We start from the raw sequence: 27,615 nt of genomic DNA, 5'->3' as shown, positions 1-27,615 counted from the left end.
CGCTGAGGTTGGACGCCACCAGCCGCCGGGTCTCCTAACGCAGCTGAGGCCCGAGCGCCCGGAGGCGCAGGCGAAGCTCAGCGCTGCGCCTTGGCTCTGCCGCTGCCAGTCCCGAGATCCACCTGCCCGAGCCCCTGGGGAGGGTGCGAGAGCGAGGCCCGGGCACCCGGCGCTAGAGAGCGGGCCGCAGCTACCGCAGGCGCATTGCGCGGGGGCCCCCGAGCTGAGGGGAAAGGCAGCATGAGCCGGGAGAGAGCCGAAGCGGGTGACAGGGACCAACCCTCCCGCAGCGCCGCATTACCTGCTCCTGCCGCCTCCTGGCCCGCGCTAGACTCGCTGCTGCTGTTGCAGGCAGGGGCTGCTCGTTGCCCGGGCCCAGCTTTAAATGTGCCGCCTTCCCTCCCGCTCTCAGAGCCGCGCCCAGAGAGGCAGCCCGGGCCCGCCCCTCAGCTCGCTCAGTGACTGACGTGCAGCCCTAGGAGGCGGCTGGGGCTCCTTCCCTCCAGCAGGGCTCCCAAATCCACTAGCTGGGAGCAGAGCCCCTGGGACATTGTCAGCAGTGCCCTCTAGCCCTGCTTAGAGCAGAGCTAGTCCATACCCTTTTCCAGTTGCCTGGACACACGGGTTCATAGAATATCAGGGTTGGAAGTGACCTCAGAAGGTCATCTAGTTCAACCTCCTGCTCAAAGCAGGACCAACTCCAACTAAATCATCCCATCCAGGGCTTTGTCAAGTCTGACCTTAAAAACCTCTAAGAAAGGCGATTCCACCACCTTCCTAGTGAAAAAGTTTTCCCTAATATCCAACCTAAACCTCCTCCACTGCAACTTGAGACCATTACTCCCTGTTCTGTCATCTGGTACTGCTGAGAACAGTCTAGATTCATCCTCTTTGGAACCCCCTTTCAGGTAGTTGAAAGCAGCTATCAAATCCCCCCTCATTCTTCTCTTCTGCAGCCTCTCCTCATAAATCATGTGCTCCAGCCCCCTAATCATTTTTGTTGCCCTCCACTGGACTCTTTCCAATTTTTCCACATCCTTCTTGTAGCATGTGGCCCAAAACTGGACACAGTACTCCAGATGAGACCACACCAATGTCAAATAGAGGGGAATGATCACATCCCTCAATCTGCTGGCAATGCACCCTACTTATACAGCCCAAAATGCCATTAGCATTCTTGGCAACAAGGGCACACTGTTGACTCATATCCAGCTTCATGTCCACTGTAACCGCTAAGTCCTTTTCTGCAGAACTGCTACCTAGCCATTCAGTCCCTCCCTAGTTTGTAACAGTGCATGGGATTCTTCCGTCCTAAGTACAGAACTCTGCACTTGTCCTTGTTGAACCTCATCAGGTTTCTTTTGGCACAATCCTCTAATTTCTTTAGGTCCCTCTGTATCCTATCCCTACCCTCCAACATATCTACCACTCCTCCCAGTTTAGTGTCATCTGCAAACTTGCTGAGAGTCCAGTCCACGCCATCCTCTAGATCAGGGGTCCCCAACCTTTTTAGGTCCAGGGACCGGTTTCGTTTGCCGGACCCTCCGCAGGCGTGCCTGCGGGAGGTCCAGCTGAGCCGCGGGAGCAGCGGACCTCCCGCAGGCACGACTGCGGAGGGAGCGCTCATCCCGCGGCTCAGCTGGACCTCCCGCAGGCATGCCTGCGGAAGCTCCACTGGGTCGGTTCGCGGCCCGGTTTCTAAGAGGCCGCGGACCGGTACCGGGCCGCGGACCGGGGGTTGGGGACCCCTGCTCTAGATCATTAATGAATATACTGAACAAAACAGGCCCCAGGACCGACCCTGGGGGCACTCCGCTTGAAACCGGCTGCCAACTAGATATCAAGCCATTGATCACTACCCGTTGAGCCCAATGATCTAGCCAGCTTTCTATCCACCTTATAGTCCATTCATCCAGACCATACTTCTTTAACTTGCTGGCAAGAATACTGTGGGAGACCATATCAAAAGCTTTGCTAAAGTCAAGGAATAACGCATCCACTGCTTTCCCCTCATCCATAGAGCCAGTTATCTCCTCATAGAAGGCAATTACGTTAGTCAGGCATGACTTGCCTTTGGTGAATCCATGCTGACTGTTCCTGATCACTTTCCTCTCCTCTAAGTGCTTCAGAAATGATTCCATGAGGATCTGCTCCATGACTTTTCCAGGGACTGAGGTGAGGCTGACTGACCTGTAGTTCTCTGGATCCCTCTTCTTCCCTTTTTTAAAGATGGGTACGACTTTAGCCTTTTTCCAGTCATCCAGGACCTTCCCCGATCCCCAGGAGTTTTCAAAGATAATGGCCAATGGCTCTGCAATCACATCCGCCAACTCCTTTAGCACCCTCGGATGCAGCACATCTGGCCCCATGGATTTGTGCTCATCCAGCTTTTCTAAATAGTGCCGAACCACTTCTTTCTCCACAGAGGGCTGGTCACCTCTTCCACATACTGTGCTGCCCAGTGCAGCAGTCTGGGAGCTGACCTTGTTTGTGAAGACAGAAGCAAAAAAAGCATTGAGTACATTAGCTTCTTCCACATCCTGTCACTAGGTTGCCTCCCTCATTCAGTAAGGGGCCCACACTTTCCTAACATACCTGAAAAAAACTTTCTTGTTACTCTTAACATCTCTTGCTAGCTGCAACTCCAAGTGTGATTTGGCCTTCCTGATTTCACTCCTGCATGCCTGGGCAATATTTTTATACTCCTCCCTGGTCATCTGTCCAATCTTCCACTTCTTGTAAGCTTTTTTTTTTGTGTTTAAGATCAGCAAGGGTTTCACTGTTAAGCCAAGCTGGTTGCCTGCCATATTTACTATTCTTTCTACACATCGGGATGGTTTGTTTCTGCAACCTCAGTAAGGATTCTTTAAAATACAGCCAGCTCTCCTGGACTCCTTTGCCCCTCATGTTATTCTCCAAGGGGATCTTGCCCATCAGTTCCCCGAGAGAGTCAAAGTCTGCTTTTCTGAAATCTAGGGTCCGTATTCTGCTGCTCTCCTTTCTTCCTTGTGTCTTCCCAGCTTCTTCAACTCCCTAGCATTTCTCTTGTGTAGAGCAGCCCTGGTCCCTACCTGTGTCCCGTATTAGCTAACTGTCCCTTTGCTAGCAACACATGTCCCTCAATATGCGGCTAATCTCCTAATGTAGATAAAACTAAACTGTTTTCAACCCCACCTCAGATATTTGCAACATCAACCTCTAGCCTTGTTTGGACTTGCTCTTTGGGGAGTTTGCTTCCATTGCTTCTCTGCAGGAGTCAGGAGGCCAACAGAGATTTTACCACAACTCATCTTGCCCTGCACTGAGTAGGGATTAGATGACTGAGTGGTAAGAACACTGGTGCCTCATCTGCACTAGCACTGGTGGAGTTTCAGCACTGCTAGTGGAACAAGGTCAGATTTCCAGTAAAAGTCTAGTTCACTTTTTGGGTCACAGGGATCCAAAAGTGTATTGTCAATCTCTGATTAGAGCAGGGGTAGGCAACCTATGGCACGGGTGCCGAAGGCGGAACGCGAGCTGATTTTCAGTGGTACTCTCACTGCCTGGGTCCTGGCCACCGGTCCAGGGGGCTCTGCATTTTAATTTAATTTTAAATGAAGTTTGTTAAACATTCTGAAACCTTATTTACTTTACATACAACAATAGTTTAGTTATATATTACAGACTTATAGAAAGAGACCTTCTAAAAAGGGTTAAAATGTATTACTGGCATGCAAAACCTTATTTTAGAGTGAATAAATGAAAACACAGCACACCACTTCTGAAAGGTTGCTGACCCCTGGATTAGTGTGTGGCCCATATTGCTCTAATTTTTGGGACATACAGATAGATAGTTATCCATAAAAACTGCATAGCTCAGTAACACTACTTTATTTTTAAATAAAACACCTGGAGAATGTAGAATAGCTGTATTGTCAAGTACGGGCAGTGATTATGTATCAGAGGGGTAGCCCTGTTAGTCTTTTGTAACAGGGTGCACAACTCACCCCTTTTCCTGGGGCCTGCTTGCTCTCCCCAATAAGTCTCAGAGAGGCTTCAGGGTTATGCAACACCCATGTCTTTATTTACTTAAGGTTGTTCCACCACCAGTTTCCATCAACAGACCAGCTTTTACAGAGTCAGTCTTCAGCTATGAGGCCTCCAGCTCACTGACTGACCTCACTTGCTGCCCCCTACCTTCTGACTCCCTTCCAGCCTTTATAGCCCTTGGATTGTCAGGCCAGCAGGTGTTGCCAATCCTTAGACTGGTATCAAACCTTTTCCATCAGCCCCAATCTGCTTCCCTTGACTGGAGCTGAGCAGGCAGGGGCTAATTAGATACTTTTTTACCAGCACCCTGCTACAGTCTGTATCCACAAAAACAGGTGCATCCGAAGAAGTGTTTTTTTTGTTTTTTTAACCGACAAAAGCTTATGCCAAAATAAATCTGTTAGTCTTTAAGGTGCCACCAGACTTCTCCTTGTTTTTGAGGAAGAAATTATAGATCTTTAGCACAAATTACAATGTCAATGATACCTGAATTATTAGATACCACTAATGTGATCAACACTACAGAAGGACAAAGTCCAGTTATGACCTCTTATAGTCAAGTAATTATAACTTTCACAAAAATATAAGGGTGGGAACCTAAAAATGTTTGACAACATTGGACAACATGTAGTTTTGGTTTATTGAAAAACAACACCTTCTAACGGTTTTATTTGTGTGAACTCCAGTGGATAGTGCAGGCCTATAGTCATAGGGAGACCACAACATTGGCAATATAGACATCCTCCACCCAGTTTTGTAACTGTGTTTCAAATCTGATTTGCTTTTCAAAGTTACCAATTGTGCAAACCATGATGGCTTCTGTGATGCAAACTTTAAAAAATGTAAGGCATTCTATTTTGATGATAGCTTTATTTCTAAGAGAAAAGAGAGTGAAAAATCAAAGATACTGATTTGTATTTTGGGAAACAAAACTATCCATCTTAAAACTGATCTATTGGATATGCACAATCCATCATTTTATTCATCTTTGAACATACTAAAACCTCAAATGTACTGAAGGAATGACTCACTGTTTATCTGACACATTAAAACAGCAATTCAGTTTAATTGCAATAACATAGGCAGTACCCAGAAACTCCTAGTATGTTGGCTGCTGCTTTATCCCCTTGAGACAACTGTAGCTAGCAAGAGACTGCTTAGATGTCTGTTTCGTGACACAATCCAAATTGGTCTCAATTGTCCACCCCCCACACACTTTGTTTTCCACCAGGAACTAAGAGAAAGGGTAAACAGCTGCATAGTCTATCCTAAGAAGTTATTTTAAAACCAATACCATGCTGATATGCAAGAGCAAAGAACTGCTCTCTCCCACTTGGAAAACATATCATAGGCAAACCTCATCCCAGATGAATTGAAGGCTGAGGTCTAAACTCACAGGAATGCGCAGTCATTAAACCCTGCCACCACCATTTTAATTAGCAGGTACTATAATGCTGCTCAGAGCAAATCTAAGGATTTTGCACCGGTGTAATTTAACACCAGGACAAAAGGGGAACTTTCCCTTATCTAGACAAGCTAGAAATGTGGTGGTGGTGGCAGCAGCTGCCTATCTAAGGTAGGGCACCCACTGTCACACCTCCCAGTGTTTCAAGTGACTAAAGCGGGACAACTGGTCATAGTCAATTCCTGTGGGCCATCCCCACTGTAGCCATTGGCCCCAGCACCTTGCACACCTGTGCCAGGCTCAGTCCCCATCATCCAGCCCAGCCTGCTCGGCAGTAGCATCACTCCCAATTCCTGATCTCCCCTGAGCCAGTGAGCATACCTGAGGAGTCTGAGTATACCCAGGAGCAGTTGAAGCTGCTGCCCTCCCTATCCTTTCCCCTGCCAATTGTATACAACATGTATACAGCATCAGGCACCACTGAATGCAGGAAGCATTCTACTTCAACCAGGACAGGGAGTGTTGGGCATCAAAGTGGGACAGTCACACAAAACTCAAGACTATTGGGAGGCATGCCCACTGTTGCTAACAGTCACAGGGCTAAATCAGTGCTAGCCCGGAGTTGACACAACACTTAAACACATGGCTAAAGTTAAATATGTGCTTAAGTCCTAATGAAGTCCCACTCTAAATGGGTCTTAATCAGGTGATTAAATTATTTAGTAAATAGTGGCTCAGTGACAGAGGAGAATTAAAAAATAAAAATAAAAAAAAACAAAAACAGAAAAGACCTATAGGAGCATCTTTTTGTTTGCAAGGTGCATGCTTGATGATAGATTCAGGATTGGATAAACACATAGACCTTTCAGGATCCCACTTCTTTGATCAAGCCACTGTGGAAGTCCGTACTGAAACCCCTTCATTCTTAAGCCAAAAACCTCATGCAAAACTTCTCTTGGGGAAGAAGAGGAAAAAAAAAAGATAGAGAAAATTGTAAATCTAATTGAGTAGAAAGAAAATTAAGGGGGAGAGAGAGAGAAAGAGTGGAATTACTATATTAGATATATTGAAATAAGGCTGTGAAATAACTTATATTGAGGAAACCAAATATTTTGTAAAGTAATCTTTTTGGAACTAAGGTTCCAATCCTGTGAAATATCCAATGAGGTATCCATTGAGCCAAATCCTCCACCCATTTAAATTAGAGTTTTGCTATAAAATTGAAATAAATAGGCCCAATTCCACATCTAGTATGGTTTTTCAGTCATAAGTACTTCATAAAATCAGGTCCTAGGGGCTGTAGGAAAATAGTATTCAAGTAAATTAAGTAACTCTTCTACACAGCTAAGAGCTGAGTTTAGCAGTTACAGGGACTTGGTTACAAACTTAGATTTATTAACAATTGCCATATTAGCATGCAACTAGACAGACATAGGATACATTATCCACAGTTAAATTTCATTTCCTTAAATCACTCAGTAATTAAATATAACCCCACTACAATGAGGAAGTAAGCGTTGTCTACAAAAAACAAGCATAGAAATTAATAAAACACCATGTTTCTTCTTCCTAATAAATCCTTCTCATAACTCCTCCCTCCAATCACTGCCATTTCTATCATCCATTTCCCCATTGTTCTCCCTCATCTTCCTCTCTCAATTAATTTATCATCCCTCTTTCATTTGTTGCTCTTTCTTCTTCTTCCAATCCCCTTTTTTGCATATCTTGTTCTGCATTCACTAGCAACAAAATGTTATTTGCAATGAAATAAAGGAGCAGTTTCTTCCCACTCATAAGAAGTTCTATTTAATTTCTTCCTCTAATACTTCAGCCCCACTCCCAAGAGGTGCTGTATACTCTTAAAGCTGATTGGCATTTAAGCACACACATCACCCCCAGCAGAAAAATATAAATATCTCCTTTCCTACTGTGTTTGTTTTCTAGCATTCAGGCCTGCAGTGCTACTGATATCACCATACTATCTTCCATCTGCTGTTTACTCACCTGGCCCTCTTCTATTTCACCCCCACAATAATTTGCATTTGCCAATTAGAGCAGAAGCAGTACTAGAAGCCTTCTGGAGTGTTAGGAAAGTCTGAGTATCCTGTCAGATTGGTTACCAGGAGAAAATAATTAGGCTCACCTGAGCCTCATTAGAAAATTAAGGCTCAGATGTTATGAGGGATGGGAATCAGTTCTCATTCAAAATAGGAGGGAAACCATCTTAATATGGGAGGGCTGTGGCAATAACAAAAGGGTTAAACAATTATATTAATCAGAAGGGCAAGTGCAATAGCAAACAGAAAGACATTTTTGGGCTAGTCTACACTGGTAATGCTAAAGCACTGCCGTGGCAGCACTTTAATGTGCTTTGTGTAGTGGCAGTGTAGCGCTCTAATAAAACCACCTCCACGAGGGGCATAGCTCCCAGTGCTGGGGCACTGTCTACACTGGTGCTTTACAGCACTGAAACTTGCTGTGCTCAAAGGGGTGCTTTTTTCACACCCCAAGTGAGAAAGTTGAAGTGCTGTAAATTGCCAATGTAGACAAGCCCCTAAGAGTAGGTGGTTTGTAAAGACAATTATAATGAAGAACTAATGAGTTAGGGAATAGTTATTCCTAGTACTGACTTATTCTGAGGTATATTAATAGGAATGTCATATATAAGACACAGGAAGTAATTGTCCCCCTCTACCTGGCACTGATGAGGCCTTACCTGGAGTACTGTGTCCAATTCTGGGTGCCACGTTGTAGAAAAGATGTGGGTAAATTGGAAAAAGAGCAGAGAAGAGCCACAAAAATGACAAAAGATTTAGAAAACTTGACCTATGAGGGAAGAGTTAAGAAACTGGGCATATTTAATCCTGAAAAAAAGATGACTGGGAGGGGACCTGGTAATAGTCTTCAACTATAGTAAGGATTTTTATAAAAAGGAGAGTGATCAATTCTTTACTATGGCCGCTGAAGATAGAACAAGAAGCAATGGGCTCAATCCCCTGCAAGGGAGATTTAGGTTAGATATGAGGAAAAACTTTCTAATTATAAGGATAGTTAAACTCTGGAATAGGCTTCTAAGGGAGGTTGTGGAATCTCCATCATCTGGGTTTTTTAAAAACAGGCTAGACAAACAACTGTCAGGGATGGTCTAGGTATATTTGGTCCCGCCTAATGCAGGGCCCTGCCAGCCCTACTCTTCTATGATAAGATCTTTTAGAGCAGGATAGTTTTTGCCTTTTAAGTCTCAAATATTTAATGAGACTATTGGAAGATGAGTCTAGATGTTGCAACTTGCTGCTACGGGCAGGTGAAACAGCTTTATTTTGCTTTCTGATGGCCTCGCTATTTCTTTAGAATTTGTTTCTAAAACACACTACTTTTCCCCAAAAAGTTTTCTCATAGAACATGCTCCCCTGGATACTCCTTAAGCTATCCAGTATATGGGATAGATTTTATATCATGTAACTAAGAGACCATGAAATGGAATAGTATAGAAATACATAATTTTAAAGACTCACCACCAATTTTCCCACCATGATTCCCCCACTGCTGAAGATTCAGCAACCTTTGGATAACAGGAACCACATTCTCCTTTTGTATTCTGGACTTTTGAGAAGAAAAATCAGAAACAAAACATGCAAGACCAGTTTAAATCATGGCAACAAACAAACATCTAAGACAATTTACAGCTCAAGCATCTTTCTCTAGGCTTCTCCTAGGGCCATACTTACAGGCTGCTGCTTGGCTTTCTTGTTGCCTCTGAGTCTCTGCCAGTTCCTTGTTTGCCCTCCCAGCTATACTTTTTTCCACACATATCCCTACTTGGTCAGAACAATTCATAGTAGAATCTTCTGGCCATATGGTCCTACTTTCTAGGCAGACTCCATTTTCCATTTTATGTGGGCCCTTTAACTGTTTAACTGTTCCTTATAGCAATCTTAAATGAAGGGGACGTTCACACATCAATTTTGACAATATTTTAATTCAGATAACAATAACAAGGTTTATCCCATTTTACAACTGTTGCCAATTGCCAATCCTAAACATTCATAATCCTGAGTCGGGACCCAAAAATCATGAAATTGGTTTATAAATCACAATTTTAAGTATATATATTAGGTCATTCACCTTCTAGTTTTTAAATATTTAGAATAAGCTTTCCCCCCTAGCCATGTGGGTTAGAATCTTTTCTTTTTTAATGAAAGCTGAGAGCCCTACATAATCACGTGATTCCAGGAGTTTGGGCTTCAAGAAAACAACCAAAATTGCAGTAGTGGACAATACTCTATAAATACACAGTAAGAGGCATTCTTTACCCTGAATTATTTACAAACCAATCAGACAGGCAAGAGGTTGTTGTTTTGCGGGGGGAGGGAAAGGTAAAGTGACTTGTCCAATGTCACAAAGCCCTGTCTACCCGACCCTTGCCCTGGGTATAGAGGAGGTAGGAGCACTGGAACTGGATTTACGTTGATCCTTGTGATCTCCCTGACATATTAAGATCAGGGCAACAATTACCCAATACCCATCCCTCTTCCCCACCCGCTGCCCATGGCCTGGTCTACGCACATTGCCTGCTGGGAGTTGTAGTTTTATTGAACAGGCGTCGGAGTTGGGCTGGACTACAAACCCCAGTAGCCCTCGCAACAGAGAGCGGCTCCCTATCACGATTCTCCGTCTTTCGTCATCGTGATTGGCTCCGAGTTACGCCTCTGAAACGTGATTGGCTGAAAGGACTTGTCTGTCACCAAGCGGGCACGGGACGGGTTGGGATTTTACAGTTAGACGAGGGTTGGGCGTGGCTGCTGTCCTCGCGAGAGGCAGAGCGGGGCGTGCGCTCGCTATTCTGCTAGCGGAGCCCGGAGCACAAGGGGGCGGGGTCCGCGTAGATCGCTCCGGCTGCCGCCGAGGAGGAGCTGGCCCGAGCGCCCAGCCATTCCCGGCACAGGACTGCGGCGCTGCCCGCACCCTGCCCTGAGGGCGGGAGCCGCCCCCACCCTGGGGCTGAACCGCCGGAGCCGGGACGTGTCCTCTGGGCCCTGGGTGGTAGCAGCGCCCCCCAACCCCGGCTTCTCCCTATGGGGAGCTCCCTGGCTCTGCAGCAGCGGGGGCCGAGCCCTGCGCGCTGATTGGAAACCTCCCTCGTCCCTGCCTGGACCTTCGCTGCCCGGGACGCAGGGGGCTGCCCAGGCTCCAGCAAGAGCAAAGCTCCGCAGCCCTCCTCACCTGCCGGCTCCCGCCCCGCTCTGCCATGGTGTGGGGCGGCCGGGCCCCCTGCGCCGAGAGCAGCATCTGCCCGGGGAGGCGAGACGCGTGGCGGCGCTAAGGGCGAGAACTGACAACGCGGGGAACATCCGCAGCCTGGTGGTGACATCCATGGGCTGGGCCCGCACTTTATTTTTCCTCGCGAACTGTTGTTGTTACTTCTACACGAGGCGAAGCCGGTGAAGGTTTGGGCGGCCTGGAGCCGATCAGAGAGCGAGGGAGGATGGAGGAGGGAGAGGTGAGGTGGGATGGGCTGTGCAGCAGGGATGCCAGCACCAGAGACGCTGCCTTGGAAAACATCCGGCAAGCTGTTTTGAGGAGAACAGCACAAATTTCTCCTATAAAGGAGGATCCTCCTCCTGAGTCATCGGAAGGACGCTTGGCTTCTGCTACAGCTCTGGAAAGTTTGAATGAGATGCTGGCTCGCCTGCTCATGCTTTCCAAGAGATGCCCCTTTAGAGACGTGAGAGAGAAGAGTGCGTCTATCCTAAGCAATGTTCAGGTAAGAGTCGGTGTCCTTTTCAGCAAACACCTCTCCAGCTTCTTATCTCTAAAGCGTCTTTGAATGCCTCACATTTGTAACTGGCGTTATCGTGATGCAGAAAATAACGTAAAGGCTGTAGTGCATCTTTATCTGTTAAACACAGGAAAGCTTTCGGTTTTGCCTCTAGACTGTTGTGATGTTCAGTCCGTTAATAGAATGACTATGTTAAGTTCTTAATACTATTTTGCAGCTAAGAATCTTAACTTCTGAATAACTTTTTATATAATTTGACATAACCAAAATACCGGCACAGTTTTGTTGTATCAAACGAGTATATAACACTGATAAAGGAAGTCATCTGTTGTTAAGAACTTCACGTTTTTACATGGGGAGAAATGCTTGGACATAATCAGCCCTCTTTGCAAATGAATTCCTGTGCAAGCTTTCACAATGAAAAGTGGGTTTGTTGTTGGGACACAAGTACCTTCAGGACTCAATATATGCCTGAATTATTATTTTAATATATTTGTCAGATGTTACAAGGGCTGTGATTATGCCAGTCTTGTTAATACAAAATCAAGAATCATTCACATGTTTGCCAACTAAAAATAAACAAGATTAGTATGGAAAAATATCAGATTTAAGATTGTTAGAAAATATCAAGATCTTTAAAAATATGCTTTTCCTTCTGAAGCTTATTTTTGAACTATAATCTTGATTAACAGGGCCATCCTTACCCATATGCAAAATATGCAGCTGCGTAGGGTACCAGGAGATTTGGGGCACCAAATTTCCTGGTGCCCTACGCAGATGCTTGCTGCTCCAGCGGCCAGCCCGATTCCCCCAGCTGCCTGAGCAGGCCAGGAAAGCTACCCCTGCTCCACTCCTGCCCTGCCTCTTTCCCCCTCAGCTCCACCCCAGCCCTGCCCCCACTCCACCCCTTCCCCTGAGCTCATGGGGCAGTGGGAAGTGGAGCGATTGGCCCCAGCCCACTCTGCTCTGCTGCAGCCGCGCTGCTGGTGAGTGCTGGAGGCGGTTCCCCCAAATCCCAAGTCCGGGAGCCAGGGGAGCAGAACAGGCTGGGGCTGGGTCACTCCACTTCCTGCCACCCCATGAGTGCAGGGTTGGGCCCACTCAGCAATCACTAGGCGGCAGGAAGTGGAGTGACCCAGCCCCAACCTGCTCTGCCGGTTCATACTGGGGGACTGTTCCCCTTGCACCCCAAGCCTGTTCCTGTCCCCCACAGACTTTGGGTGCAGCCACCCCCCACGCTGAGGCCAGCTCCCTACAGGAGAAGGGGCTGCATAGGGCACCAGAATGTCTAGGGACGGCCCTGTTGATTAATAAGGTCAGTCTGTTACAAATGAAAATATAAATCCCAAATCAAATAGAAATAATCATAATTGTTGGTGATAAACAAATTCACGAAGACTCAAGGGTTTGATCCTGGGAAGAACTAAATTAAACCTCTATAATTAAAGTTATGGTCTTGCAGTACCTGGCAGTATTGAGCTCTAAAACTGACATGTTAAGAATAGAAACTTTCATAGTTTCTTTGTTTTGACTCTTCTGAAACCTTCACAAATGGCTAGTAAATATTGTTATCCTTCCACCAAAGGTTATCACAGCACTTTAGAAACACTATCTTTATGCAATAGTTATTAACTTTTTACAGATGAAAAAATTGAGGCACAAATGTTTAGGTGGCATGAACTAGGCTACAAAGGAAATCTGTGGCAGAGCTGGACCTAGAAGCTAGATCTCCTGGCTCTGAGTTGTGCTGTTCTCCTGTCTCTCATTGCATTCGTAGACTTTTATTAATTTAGTTGCAAAATAAAATATAATTTCAAAAACATTTTCCTATGTTTATCTTCAGTTGGTTCTTGTTTTGTTTTTGTTACAGTTTGAACTAAGTACAAATGTAATCTTGGTTTGCAGATTGAGGGAAGAGGAAAGTTTTCTCTTCCCCTTGAAAATTTTTTCAGTGGTGTGTCATTATATGACCAGGTGATCTCTTTTGTATATAGACTAACTCATGCTGATACGCATATCAAAGCAACATTTTGGCAATCAGAATGATAAATCCAAGATGGTGCATGAGGAATCACTTTCAGATATCCTCATATTAACACTTATTTGTTTAATTCTTTAATGATAAACTAAATTAGATCCAGAGATGTAAGATTGAAATATTGTTAAATCAGTATTTTAATCCAGTTAAAAAAAAATCAGATTAGGAATAAGGCCCAACCTTTTAACACTGAGGGTAATTAACCATTGAAAGAAACCAGACTAGATGCCTTTCTGACACACACATTATTGGGCACAATACAGGGCTGACTGGGTGAAGTTCTATGGTCTGAGATATACATGAGGTTAGACTGGATGATCTAATGGTCCTTTCTGGACTTAAAACGTATGGAACTATGAAAGATTCTGAAGTGTTTGAAAATTTAAACCTTGTTTGGGGATTTTGCTATGGGCCTTTAAAAAGCCAAGAAACTATCTGGCAGAATGTTATCAGTTTGCTAAGAGTTTGGATGTAATAGTTCCAAATCAGAAGTCCCATGACCATATATAAGCTATTGTGATTAAAAAAATAGATAATGGATGATAGATGAAAGGGCTACAAGATAGCAGACTGCTAGCTCCTAAAGAAAGAGGCTACAATAAAGATCTCATAGTGATCTTAGTTAGTTTGTGTGAGATTTCACTTTCTCCTAATACCCACTTCTTTGTTTTCACTTATTCTACAAGTGTGTTTCTTTTCAATGTTTTGGTAATTACCTTTGAAGCCTGGTGTTCTGATTAATTTTTTATGCCTATAAATCAATCCATAATTTTTGTTACTGTCTCTAATCTTTGAAGCAGTAATTTGGGGAAGTGAGGTAGAAAATCAAATTAGTTTGTCAGCCCCTTAAAGAAGCCACTAATATTTTAGAGGGGAGTCTTGTGGAGATACTCTTATTTTCATCTGAAAGTAAAAGTTGAATTTGGTGGCAGTACCTGTAGATGTTAATAAAACTTCAGAGTAAATTCCACTAAATGGCCTTTGTCCAATAGGTATGTGTGAGAGGCCACGGCGGGCTCCCTGAATGAACCATAATGAGTTTTGCATCAAAATTGTATAATACTCATAGGATAACATTGCCCTTGTGGTTGTTTTGGAACAGTATTGCTGGGAGATCAGGACTGGATTATTTCTTCCATTTTGTAGACGGGTTTGCTGGCTGTGAAACTAAGGACAATATTACATACCCATCATCAAGCACCATTTTGGCCCAAGTCCCTCATCAGCTACATTTTGCAATGAAGAGAAAAATAAATGCTTTATGAAACATTCAGTTTACCTGTGAAACTTGCTATTTTTAGATTAACAAAGGAGTAAATAGCTCAGTGAAATTAAAAATAGTTTGATGTTTTATAGGAATAACATCTGAAATTTTAATTCTAAAGGTCCTAGATCTCTCTCGCTCTCTTTACATAGCTATATCTCCATATAAATAGAACTGGAAGGGACCCTGAAAGGTCATCGAATCTAGCCGCCTGCCTTAATTAGCAGGACCAAGTACTGATTTTTGCCCCAGTTCCCTAAATGGCCCCCTTAAGGATTGAACTCACAACATGGGGTTTAGCAGGCCAATGCTCAAACCACTGAGCTATACCTCCCTGCCCCCCAATGGTAAGTGGCCCTCTGAAAAGGAGGCTTTAGGGGGATGATGAGAGAGAAAGAAGGGGAGAGACATTAAGGGAAAAACTCATCTGATCCTTGAAGATCTGAAATGTAAATATACTCTACCACTAGGCTAGGAGCACACACTTTTATGCAAATCAAATTCAAAGCTTGTACAGACAGTGACTTGTTTATACTGCTCTATATACTGTACACTGAAATGTAAGTACAATATGTTCTAATTGATTTATTTTATAATTACATGGTAAAAATGAGAAAGTAAGCAATTTTTCAGTAATGTGCTGTGACAACTTTTGTATTTTTATGCCTGATTTTGTAAGCAAGTACTTTTTAAGTGAGGTGTAACTTGGAGGTATGTAAGACAAATCAGACTCATGAAAGGGGTACAGTAGTTTGGAAGGGTTGAGAGCCATTGACTTAGGTGATTGGCCAGGAAGGATGTTGCCTCTCGGGTTCTATTGAACATCAGAAGAAGTGTTCACCTTACCCGTTGTTAGATTTCCCCTGTGGTGCCAAGGTAAACAGGTGTCATTCTCATTTACTTTGAGCAGTTCAGATGTGCTGGACACTCACTGCACATAATTAAGCTTGGAGTGAATAACATTTCTGGACTGGGTCTTTGGTTGTCCAGGCAGTTTAGCCCAGTGAATATGATGCAAGAACAGGATTGAGGAGACCTTGATGCTATTCCAAACTCCTTCAGTTACTTACTGTGTAACCTTAGCCAAACCACTCTGCCTCAATTTCTCCTATTCAAGATGAGGGTAGTGATGCTTTCCTTTGTTAACCACTGAGCTTTAAGGAAAGTGGTAGAAAAAAGATAAGTGGTGTTGCTGGATAACAGGATTTTCCTCCAGGGTGTTTCAGTATATTATTTGGGTAGTTTAAGTTGACCCTGCTACTGTATGACATTTAATGCTTAATTTGTAATGAAAGAGGTGCCTGAGCTCAAGCAATTTTTTTTACTTTCATAACTGGTGTGGCAAGCCTAGAGGTGCTGGGGCACTGATGGTACTGTCAAATATTTTCATGTTGACGTATGATGCTTCAAGTCATTCAGTAATAGCGGAAGCTTCCCTCAGATTAAATTCATAATCTGTTCAGGAAGGATTTGTTTACATATCCTCTCTTTCTAGGCTAAAAAACAAACCCAACTGGTAAATGCTAGTCTCTTTACAGATTAAACATGTAAAAATCCAGCACAACTTCTGTTCATTTACTAAACAGTGGAGTACTAAGTGAACATATGTATTTTTTTTTCTGCATTCTCTTCTACCAAACCAGTTTGAATGTATTTTCTGTATCTTCCCAATCATTCAGAGTGGCTGGGGAAGGGAATTAGTGGTCTGCTATTAGAGCCTCTCCTAAAAAGTCCTGTTGCCATTCTATCCATATACTAATGCTGAAAATAGTTGCAGCAATATTTGCTTTGTTAGGTGCTCTTGGTACTGCCAGTACTGAAAGAAGTATTGAAGACAAGATATGACTTGCCTAAAGGAGAGCTCCTGTTTCTGAGGCTGGCAGAGGCTACAAGTATTATGAGTATTGATCTTAATCTTCCTGGTGGAGAGAAGCTTCTAAACCTCTTAACCAACATCAAACAGTCTGCTTCATGAGATGCCTAAAGTTTCTCATTTACTAGATGAAGCAAATTCATTAGCATCAAGGAGGTAATAAAAGCCTCTTTTATTATGCTTATGTATGGAGTGTTTGCTTGCATAAGAGAAGTATGTCAGGCATGTGTCTTACTTTGAACAGTTTTCCTTAGGACTTGTCTACACAGGGAGTTTTTCGTGAAGTGTCTTCGGTCTGTTCTTTTTAATAAAAAAAAAAAATTAACACTGTACACACAATACCATCCCATCCTATGAATTACATGGCTTGTTATTGCGAATTGTATAATCTACTTTGGAAATGGATTACATTAATTGTGGAATGAATTAGTGCAGAGTAAAGTTTTGTTGGTGCATTTTATTTCACCATGACTTGATATTCCAATTATCCCACCCAGAAACTTTTCATGCCAGGACACTCTTGCCTGTTTCCTTGTGTGCCTTCTACTGTTCTGGGGTCACCTTGACAGGATGTCACCTTCCTCATTTAAACGCTTGTTTGCAGGCAAGATCATCTCCGTATGTAATTGCAAACTCCTGGAGTTGCATATCGCATCATGTAATACTGTTAGAGTGGCTATGCCATATGCAACTGCCTGGAGTAATGCAGATGTACTGGGTTTTCTCCGCATTTGGGGGAAAGAGATAGTAGCTTGCCTTAATCAATGACAGCTATCACAATAAGCATACATATGCCCTTACTGCTTAGCAAATGCCTGTGAACGGTCACTTCTGGAACAGTGTCAATACTACGCCAAAGCAAGGACCTCACTCAGGCTTACAAAAGTAGAAGACAGTAACAGGATGTCTAGCAACACTCCAACTACCCATCCCTACTTCAAGGAGTTGAGAGAGCATATTTCCTGGGAGGCCATAATTGAAGCTCAGTTTCTTGTGGACAGTACCGAAGGTAGTGAGGCTGTGGACCCTAGGTCATCCACAACTTTGAGAAAGAGGAGATCTCCCCTGAAAGCCAGGATCTCTTCTCCCACACAGGAGCCTGGGGTAGACTGAGGCGATGTCTACACAAGGATCTGCAACCTTTGGCACGTGGCCCATCAGGGAAATCCGCTAGTGGGCCGGGGCAGCTTGTTTACCTGCAGTGTCCACAGGTTTGGCCGATCGCAGCTCTCACTGGCTGCGGTTCACTGTTCCAGCCCAATGGGGGCTGCGGGAATTTTTGCATTTAAAATCAGTAGTTCGGATTGTCCTTTCTTAAAATGGGAGTGAGTAGTTGTGAGAACATACCAGGTCTCATTGATCAGACTTCTGAATTCTGTGCTTATGGGGATATGTTACAACCCATTGCTTTGAGATGATAGAGAGAAGACTGTATATGAACTTGTTGAAACTCTGCGTGTTAAGATTCTGAAGGCTTGAACTAATGGAGTCAGGTCCTGCTGCTAAATTCCGTTCATGTTGCTGTGGTGGTATACTATAAAGCTGGGAGGGAGGAGAAACAGTTATAGCATCTGATTGGAGTCCACTTTATTAGGAAGACAGTCTTTTCAGAGCACGCTCTCTGATTGGAAAGGCCAATCTGCAAGTTGACTGCCAGACAAGAAAAACTGTCCAAGTGAAAAGTCAGTGTTCAAGCAAACAACTGAGCTCCTGGAAATTGCTTTAATAAACCTGTCAGTTCTTCAGGAAAATTAACTCACTTTTGCTGCAAAGAAACGTGTGCATGACAGTTTGAGTCAGAGGCAGAATATCCAGAATTTGTGTGATTCTTGTATGTCTCGCAACTAATTCTTAAAGTGGGTGTGCCTCGCTGTTTGGAGTAGCTCACAACTGTGAGTGCCAGTCTCGGGTCAGACTGTCAAAAAACAGGGCAGACACCCCAAACTGATAGTATATTTTGTAATTAGACTTTTACCAAGTCAGTAACAAATGTGAACTCCTGGATCACTATATTAGCTTTACCATGGAGTCACAGGCAGTCCCTTTAGGCTCTCCAGCCCATTTGCCACCCAGACAAACTGGACTTTGTGATGATGCCTCTTTATACCAAATATCACATTAGGTTACTCCCAAACCCAAGTCACTTACCCTAGGTCAGTGGATACTCTGTCTTACACCAAAGACAATGCTGGCAGCAAATTTATCTAGTGAACAAGGTCTATTAGCTAAGAAAAGAAATAAGTTATTGAGGTTAAAACAGGAAAATACATTAACAGGTGAGCCAAAGTTTGTAAATCCAAAATGTTAACAGAGTTGTAGTAATCTGCTAGATTTCCAAAAGTTCCTCAGGGTTATCCAAAGTAATTCTGGGGATCTCTGTCCACTTGTTTGGTATTCTACCTTGTTTAGAATCTAAAACAGTTCAGAGATGCAGGATCATTCCCTTAAACCAGTATTTCTTCTTCAAGAGATGTCCCTGTGGGTGCTCCACTCCAGGTATTGGTGCGCCCCTGCGCCTTCACTCAGAGATTTTGACAGCGGTACTCGTACTGGTCATGCATGCGCAGAGCCGGCCCCACACGCTGAGCATGCCTCAGTAGTATGCGTGCGCAACTGGTCGTCTCCAGTTCCTTCTCTACTGTCCCTGGCCTGAGATGGAGCTCAGCAGACTTGTCAGAATTTTCTCTCACCTTGTTTTAAAATAATGTCCTTGTTAGCTTAGCTTCCCAGTAGTAGTTTGATATGACTTCCCCTATTTCCTTCTCTCTAAAAACAAAAAAAACCCAAACAAAACCCTTTTCCTTTTTCCTGTCAGCGGCAGCCGCTTCCGACATGCTTGGCTCCCCAGGCTTTAAGCGCTACTCTACCTGCCGCAATGCCATTCTCATCTCCGATGGCCATTCCCAATGCATAAAATGCTTGCGGGGGAAAGCCCACATACTTCCCCCCCCCCCCCGCCAAAATGGGCCCACTCCAGCAAACTAAAATCCAGGGCACGTAAGGACAGGGAGCTGAGACTCAAACTGTTCCTTATGCAGAAGTCCTTAGGACCAGCCTCGGACCCGGCTCCAACTCGCTGCACACCACAGCCCCCGCCTCAAAAAAGGAGAGAGAATTTTCCAAGAAGCGGCAGCCTCTCTCCCCTGTAAGGGATGCTCCGAGAGCCAAAAGTTCGCTGGGCAGGTCTACAACCTCTTTCCTGGTGTTTCCCCAACTCAGCACTTTTGATGCGCCGGGCTCAACCCAGCTGCGGCGGTAGTGCGACACCCCAGTGCCGAGGGTTCAGGCTTCTAGCTGCCTGCCTCTCACGCGGCACCATTCGGCACCGCGAAAGATGCAGTGCTGACACACATTAGTCTGCTTGACCCTCCGCAGGCTGCTCTCACTATGGCAGCACCGTTACCCTCTGAACTTGCTGGCAGTGATTCAAGGCTCAGGACACTGGTGCAGACGAACCCTCATGCACAGCAAATGCTTCTCATGCAGCCCTAATCACAAAAAGGTTCTGCAGCACTGCAGTTTACCCAGTCAAGGGACCTGCAGGTGTCATCTATCCTGCAGTCAGCCCTACTTGACACCTCCTTCTCTCCGGGAACTCATGCAAGGTCTCAACAGCTTTCTCCTGCTAACTTCATACTTCTCCTGCCCCCTGGTTTGCAAACCCATTGGGTGCACCACCCATGCCCTTCCCACCACAGTGGCAGTATTGGGCTCCATGGGCACTTTATACTTGGTATCACACTCGATATGCCACCAGAGGCAGGGGCGAGACCTGCTTGGTACCGCCAGTAGATGAATCTGCCACTGAGTCACAACATCAGGCAGCCACTTCACACCTGCAGGAACAATCACAGTCTACCTCCTCCAACCCAATAGACCCAGTAGTTACACCAGACGAAGCAATACTTCATCCTCCACCGACGTCCTTGGATGACTTTCTTTCAAAATTTCAGGACAACTTTAAAAGAGCTGCCAGTGAGCTAAGGATTAACCTGGAAGAAATTCCTGAACAACAACACGAGCTAACCGACATCCTGCAACCATCTACTTCTTCCAGGATTGCATTACCTATAAACTCAGCCATTGTGGGACCTGCCAAAGCCATCGGGTAGGCTTGCAGATGGTGTTTGCCAACCTGCAAGAGAGCAGATCGGAAGTATTTTATCCCTTCCAAGGGTTTTGAATTCCTTTTCATTCATCCAGTGCCAAATTCACTGGTAGCAGAAGCAGTTAACCAAAAGAACAAGCACCAGTTTCCTTGCTCCATCCTATCTGACAAGGACAGTAAGCAATTAGATCTGCTCGGGTGTAAGGTGTATGCGTCTTCCACTTTACAATTCCGCATAGCTAATTATACAGCCGTTCTGGCAAAATATGACCAAAAAAACTATAGTAAACTGATGGAATTTATTGCTGACATTCCAGAGGGGGGGGGAAAGCAACAATTTACAGCCATAGTTTCTGAGGGACAAATCATCTCTCATACTGCTCTTCCAGCTGCCCTTGATGCAGCCAATACTGCAGCAAGATCCACTGCCACAGCAGTTGTGATGCACCAAGATTCATGGCTCTTGTCCTCTTCCTTTCCTCGGGAGGTCCAAAATACCATCGAGGATCTCCCCTCCAATGGCGACAAACTCTTTGCATGAAGGACTCAAGGGCAATGCTCCAGTCTCTAGGAATCCAACCAGAAGGCGACATATATTTTAAACTAACGGATTAGCTAAAATGTACACATTTAAGATATTCTTTGAGAATCACCTCGATAATCTTAGTGTTTATAAAAATGTCAGTTTTTTAGTAAGCTTATTTTTAGTTCTGATTTTCTGAAACTTAAAATGACTATAGTTTTTAGCCTGTGTAAACTCTAATTTCTGTGGGTGCTTTTTAAAAAAAAATACTATTCTCTTAAACTGTGATGAAACAATTTTGCAGTGCTTCTGTAGTACAAGTACAGGAGTATTTGCATTCATTTCTTTCTCCTTCATTTGGAGTTTGTGGTGTCTCTCTCTCTCTCTTTAAAACAAAAAATGTAAACAAACCATATATGTATTTGTTTAATTCAGGGCTCTTTGTTACAGTGTTCAGTCTAGAATAAAGAGTTTTTTGGTGCTTAAGTTTGTCACTTTGAACTAAGCAAAACTAGCATGATTGCTCTGAATTGTGAAGGTAAAACTGATTTGGTGTTCAAGTGTTATTCATTAAAGCATTTGTTCTCTAACAATTACCAGACTGTCTAGTTACAAAAAATATTACTGTCAGTAAACAGTGGCCAAAGTACTGCTAAGAACTATAAATGGTAAATAAAACACTAAGTAGCTCACTTCAAAAACAAAAGTACAAAGTAATTTAGGCCCCCATTGGTGGTTCGCTAATGTATCAGCAATTCCTATGAGGCCTGACACACCAAACACATTGACGTCAAACAGTGCTGTTTGAGAACAGGTCCCTGGCCTTCCACAATGCCCAGGCTCAAAAGGTAGAGAAATATGCTCCTCTGGCCAGAATCTTGAGAGCTAAGGGTTACCAGGTCCAGACACACACACGGATCGTCGGAGCTTTGGGCGCAGTGCGTGTGTCTTTACCTGGTAACCCTAAACTCTCAAGGTTTCGGCCAGAGGGGCATATTTCTCTACCTAACGATCGAGTGCTGAGAGAATGCAGAATTGGCCAACCCTACGCTCGGGGTGTCGGACACCATCAGGTGGTCAAGGCACATCATCAATACCAGGAGGGATGAGCTCGAGTGCCGATGAGAAGCGCAGTCAGGAAAGTAACTGAAATACTTTCCTCATGGATTGTATTTCAGTTACTTCATGTATAGTTCATGTATACCGAAGTATACATGAACAACCTACCTAATTCTCAATTACTGAGGGACAATCTCCACTCTGATATATTTTGCTTTCCACAAACAAATCTCCGTACAACTTTTCATGAGTGATGTACCCGATATTCAGATTCTAATATCTAAACTGTATTGTTAAATCTATTCACCTAAATTTGGGTTATTGCTGTTTATGTACTCTATGCATCATATGACTTTTTAAAACAAACTTTGTATTTGTGGATAATCTAAGCACTATACCTAGATGTACAGACACTCTATTCTCAACCTATGTATTAGCTAATTTTTTTAACATTAGCTTTATTTATAAAGAATGTTGTGTGGTATCAAATTAAAGCTTACATCCTGTTGGTCATTGTAAGCATTGTGAGGTATAGGTATTGGTGGTGTTCAAGAACTTATGTTTATATTTAAATTATGTAACCAGGCAGGGTTGATAAACAAGGGTCTCCCAGACAATGGAATGTTAATTTCCCTGTCTGCTTAGGTCTCTGATGTAAAATCAAGCATTGTAAATGCCAAAACCGATGGGAGCTGCAATCACATGTAAGTCAACAGAAAAAGCCTGGGGGCTGAGGGGAATATGAAATCAGCATGGGGAGACATTGGAAACTGAAACCATGGGGATGGAGGGGTTGTCTTATTTCTGGTCTTTAAAAAACAAAACAAACAAGCTTTCAGGAAATATAAGGAGACATAAAACTTTGTTATTCATCACTGAGGCAGCAAAAAGAACAGAGCTTTTTATATTCCTGAAAACTGGATCCTGGCTCTGCAATAGATGATGCTGTAAGGTTGCTTTAGGCGAGAAACTTGTCTGAGACCAATTTTAGCTTGTTAAAGTTTGGTTTAGTTTCTTAGTGTGGAATACTTCTATTTTTATTTTTAACCATATATTTTCCATTATCCTTACTCAGTATAATTTAAGTCAGGGGTTCTCAAACTGGGGGTCACAAGGTTATTACGGGGGGGGTCGTGAGCTGTCAGCCTCCACCTCAAACCCTGCTTTGCTTTCGATATTTATAATGGTGGTAAATTAAAAACACTTTTTAAAAAAATATATATATTATAAAGGAGGTCAGACTCAGAGGCTTGCTATGTGAAAGGGATCACCAGTACAAAAGTTTGAGAACCACTGACTGAGACAGGATCAGGCCAGATGAATACAGGAGAGTATTCCTTTTGAGTACCGGGATGTGAGCTAGTTCACCCACTGCTGAAAGCCCCTCCTCCAGCCTAGGGAGGGGCTACTAAACCCAGAACCCAACTGAGTCCAGGGGACAACAAAGACAACGACAGGAACAGGCGTGGGGGTCAAAGGGCCAAAACTAAGGAACCGGAAGGGGACACGGAGCAGAGAACCCCGGACAGCACCCACTGCTCCTCGAAAACATTGAGAGAGCCGGCGGACGTTGCCCAGAGGAACTCTGCCCGGATACGTGAACGGATGAAAACGAAAAACGGGCCCACAGTCGCAGCCCCCCCCCGCCAACCTCCTCTCCCTGGTGTTACGAATGGCCACCTTGGCCATGGCTAGGAGGAGGTTGACGAGGTGGTCCCGTGCCTTCCTGAGGCCTCGGATTGGGTGTGCGTAAATAAATAAGTGCGGGGAAAAGTGCAGCCAAAACCTCAATAAGAGGTTCTGGAGGAGCCGGAAAAGGTGCTACCACCTGGCGCACTGAAAGTTCGCGTGCGCCAGGGTCTCCCTCACACCACAGAAGGGACAGGCTTCAGGGACAGTGGTAAACCGCGCCAAGTACACACCCATGCTCACAGTTCCATGCAGGAGCCGCCACTGATATCTCCGGTGGGCCGCGGGACTAAAGGGGAATAGAAACTGGCCTGCTGGGATTCCCCACCCTCCGCTGCTGGTAAAAGGTCCTGCCACTTGGTGTCTGGGTGGGACACAAGGGTGGGGTAATGAAGTGTGTGCAGCACGAGCGTGTACAGATGGTCCCTTGGCGCGGTTTGGAAGACCGTGCTCCCTTGTGAGGGTGGTCCTTTCTGGTGTGACAGGGCCACAGCGGGAGATGGATCCATCGCCACGGGAGGTTTCACCTTCTGGGCGGGGCCCTTGCCCTTTTTCGTCCCCCAGCCCTTCCCAGCGGCTGAGGAAGCCGTCTCAGAAGTGGAAGCGGCAGAGGTCACAGCAGCAGCTACAGAGTCTGAGTCCCTATCCGTGCCCACCGCCACCAGTGCCTCAGTGGCAGTGCTGACAGGTAACCTGGCAGCAGCAGTCGAGGCTGCCATGGCAAGGGATGGTGTGTGTGGGGGGGGGGGGGGGGACTGAAAGGGACTGAAAGGTCCCACTCCCCGAACCACCCACCACAGGAAAGGAAGGAGTAGGACAGCCACTAGGGCAGGGAAAGGGAAACGGGGGAAAAAAGGGCGAGGGGAAGGGAAGGAGGAAAACTGCTACCACACCCCACCCTGTAGGCTGAAAGCAGGGTGGAGGGGCGCCCACAGAAAAGGACAGAGAAAGACAAAGGATACAAAAAACCTCCCCGCACAAGATGTGAGGGGGGGAAAGGCTCCCCCGGCTGCACTAAGGAAAGGAAGGGAAAACTAAGACGACATGGGGAGTGTGCATCAGTGATGGAGTCAATGAAAAAAGAGTGTGTGCGTCTCAAACGCCAACAGCGGAACGTGGGCACGCAGGCAATAAGGGCAGACCGGGAGGGAGGGCAAGAAGCAAGGGGGTGGAATGCAGGGGAGGGCCAAATCAGGTGTGCCTCAGGCATGGAACAAAGAACAGGGTGGGTTCAAAAACAACCAAACCAAAGAGGGGAAAATAGGGCTGGCAACCACGCCTGCACCACGGGACAAGGGCGAGACAAACAAGCTAATCAAGGAACAAAAAACAAAACAGGGCAAACCAGAGCAAACAGGGCGGTAGAAGGAGGGCAGGTGGGAAAGGGGGCAAGCAGCTGCAAGAACAGGGCAGTGGACGAGGCAGAGAAGGGGGCCCACCGGCCAAATGCAGCAGGGGAGGGAGGACAAAGCCCAGGGAAGGGAAGGCAAAGGAAACGAGCACCCATGGGTGTCTGAAAAACAAATACCTGTTTGCTGCCACTACTTTCTCTGGATGGTTAGAAGGGGAGAGCAAACTGCTGGGCCAGGGAACAGAGAGCAGAGTCAGAAGGCAGGTGGAAAAGTGGAGGAGGTGGTGGCGGCGGTGGCAGCAGGAGGGGAGTGGCTGGACCAGGAGGAGGGCTCCAGGCCGCTCCCCACAGCAAAGGCACCTACCACCACAGAAGCAAGGATGTTACAAACCCCCTCCACAAAACAGACCTCCTCTACTCTCTCCTCAGCTCCAGCAGCAGTAACAGCTCCCCAGCAGCGGCAAGGGCAGCAGCAACCCAGCCAAGGGAGGCCCTAAAAATGATGGAAAAAGTGGGGCCTTGCACCCCCCCTTTGAGGGTCACACCAGCAGAGTCCTCTCCACAGCAATAGCAGCAGCCGGGGGGGCAACTGGACAGCAGAATGGCTTCAAAAGAGTGTCAGGCAGGTATCTCAGCCTTCAGAACAAACAGGTCCCTTGTTCCTTGGGTAAGGTAATGGACAGTTCCAGAACAAGCAGGGACTTGCTGGAACCAATTAAGGCAGGCTAGCTAATCAGGGCACCTGAGTTTAAAAAGGACCTCACTTCAGTTTGTAGCATGCATGCGAGGAGCTGGGAGCAAGAGGCACTAGTAGCGGAGAGTGGGAAAGCGTATTACTGGAGGATTGAAGAGTACAAGCATTATCAGACACCAGGAGAAAGGTCCTGTGGTGAGGACAAAGAAGGTGTTTGGAGGAGGCCATGGGGAAGTAGCCCAGGGAGTAGTAGCTGTCGCGCAGCTGTTCCAGGAGGCACTCTAGACAGCTGCAGTCCACAGGGCCCTGGGCTGCAACCTGGAGTAGAGGGCGGGCCCGGGTTCCCCCTAAACCTCCCAACTCCTGATCAGACACAGGAGGAATTGACCTGGACTGTGGCTTCTACCAGAGGGGAAGGTCTCTGGGCTGTTCCCTGACCCACATGGTGAATCTTTGAGGCAAACAAATCCTCCAATAAGCGCAGGACCTACCAAGATAGAGGAGGAACTTTGTCACATGACTTAAACCTCATCTCTTTTAATAAACTTCTGTTTTATTGTAAGTAGATTAAGCAAAGTGTGAACTCGTTTGAGCCAACTAAGTTGGTGTGTACATTGTGACTGGAGGTAGTGAATTTGGTAATTTTTCTTGTGTGTCCAGTGACAAGGGTTGATAACTCCAGGGGAATGCTGGGAATTAGGGTGCACCAAGTGTTACCTGCAAGACAAAATAAAAGGGCCATCAGGGTCCTGAGAAGTGTGCCAGGGAGCTATCATCCAGTTTGGCAACAGCAAATCTCTTTCGCTGAGGCAGCGGGGTTACATGGTAACCTGCAGTTTTGGGCATGCTGAGAAAGTGTCACACCCTGACCCTATAAATACTTAAATGTGCTTAACTTTGAGCAGTCTCATTGATTTGGGAATACTTGCAGTACTAACGATAAGCACATAAGTGTCTGCAGGATTGGGGTCTTAGATATTATCCGTGTACATTCATTTTGTTGCAAAGTTAAAACACTATTTGTAGCCAACTTCTAGTATATGTATGAGATGTGTATTTTTACTTTGGCGTAAAATTCTCCATCTACCCCGATATAACACTGTCCTTGGGAGCCAAAAAATCTTACCGTGTTATAAGTGAAACCATGTTATCAAACTTGGTTTGATCCACTGGAGTGCGTGGCCCTGTCTCCCCTCCGCCCCCTTCGAGCACTGCTTTACCACGTTATATCCGAATTCGTGTTATATTGGGTCGCGTTATATCTGGGTAGATTTGTACTTCGGAAGGATGGAATGACTACTAAGGTATACTTGACGGGGAGGATTCATATCTTGTCACTTGTCAGTTTTACTTTTAGTTTATTTCAGCAGTTCTCAAACTTGATTGCACCGCGACCGCCTTATTACAACAAAAATTACTACACGACCCTGGGTGGGGGATGGAGCCAGAGCTGGAGTCCCGGTGCCCCTGGCTGAAGTCCACAGGCCTCGGCTTCAGCCTGGGCCCCAGCAAGTCTAACGCTGGCCCTGGGAATGCCATTAAAATGGGGTCGTGACCAACTTTGGGGTTCCAAGCCATAGTTTGAAAACTGCTGGTTTATTTGATTTCATATTTCATTAGCTTTATAATACAGCTCAATGTAAACATAATTAAACAGCTGTTCTTGGTGCTATTTACAGCTACAGTTGAATAGTATTTTCACTGACTTTGCTATACCCCTCTTATGATGGCATCATAATATGATTTATATCACATTTAAAGTATCTCTTATTGGTGGTACCATCCCATTACGTTTTTCCCCTA

At 45.2% G+C, this 27,615-nt stretch overlaps 2 protein-coding genes across 9 annotated transcripts in view; one reads left to right on the top strand and one right to left on the bottom strand.

Moving 5' to 3' along the window:
• The window catches only part of CEP57L1 (centrosomal protein 57 like 1), a 44,891-nt gene extending 35,392 nt beyond the window's left edge, over positions 1-9,499 (bottom strand). Inside the window, exons 1-2 of one of the 8 annotated variants that reach the window (XM_045011622.1) lie at positions 9,163-9,499; positions 8,950-9,037 (exon numbers count right to left, since the gene is read on the bottom strand). In XM_045011622.1, the coding sequence (XP_044867557.1) occupies positions 8,950-8,967 (18 nt within the window). In that variant the 5' untranslated portion in view covers positions 8,968-9,037; positions 9,163-9,499. Of the gene's footprint in view, positions 1-301; positions 405-3,986; positions 4,145-7,362; positions 7,536-8,949; positions 9,038-9,162 lie in introns of those variants that run through there. The other 7 variants (XM_045011625.1, XM_045011624.1, XM_045011621.1 and 4 more) reach the window with 7 other exon arrangements.
• An 800-nt stretch (positions 9,500-10,299) lies between these two features.
• The window catches only part of SESN1 (sestrin 1), a 114,255-nt gene continuing 96,939 nt past the window's right edge, over positions 10,300-27,615 (top strand). The window contains exon 1 of the mRNA XM_045009150.1: positions 10,300-11,198. Within this exon, the coding sequence (XP_044865085.1) occupies positions 10,920-11,198 (279 nt within the window). The 5' untranslated portion in view covers positions 10,300-10,919. The remainder of the gene's footprint in view (positions 11,199-27,615) is intronic.

Source organism: Mauremys mutica, chromosome 3 (assembly GCF_020497125.1).
Source record: "Mauremys mutica isolate MM-2020 ecotype Southern chromosome 3, ASM2049712v1, whole genome shotgun sequence".
Lineage (NCBI taxonomy): Eukaryota > Metazoa > Chordata > Testudines > Geoemydidae > Mauremys > Mauremys mutica.
The sequence above is the reverse complement of the archived record's forward strand: the minus strand, read 5'-3'. Positions and strand labels throughout refer to the sequence as shown.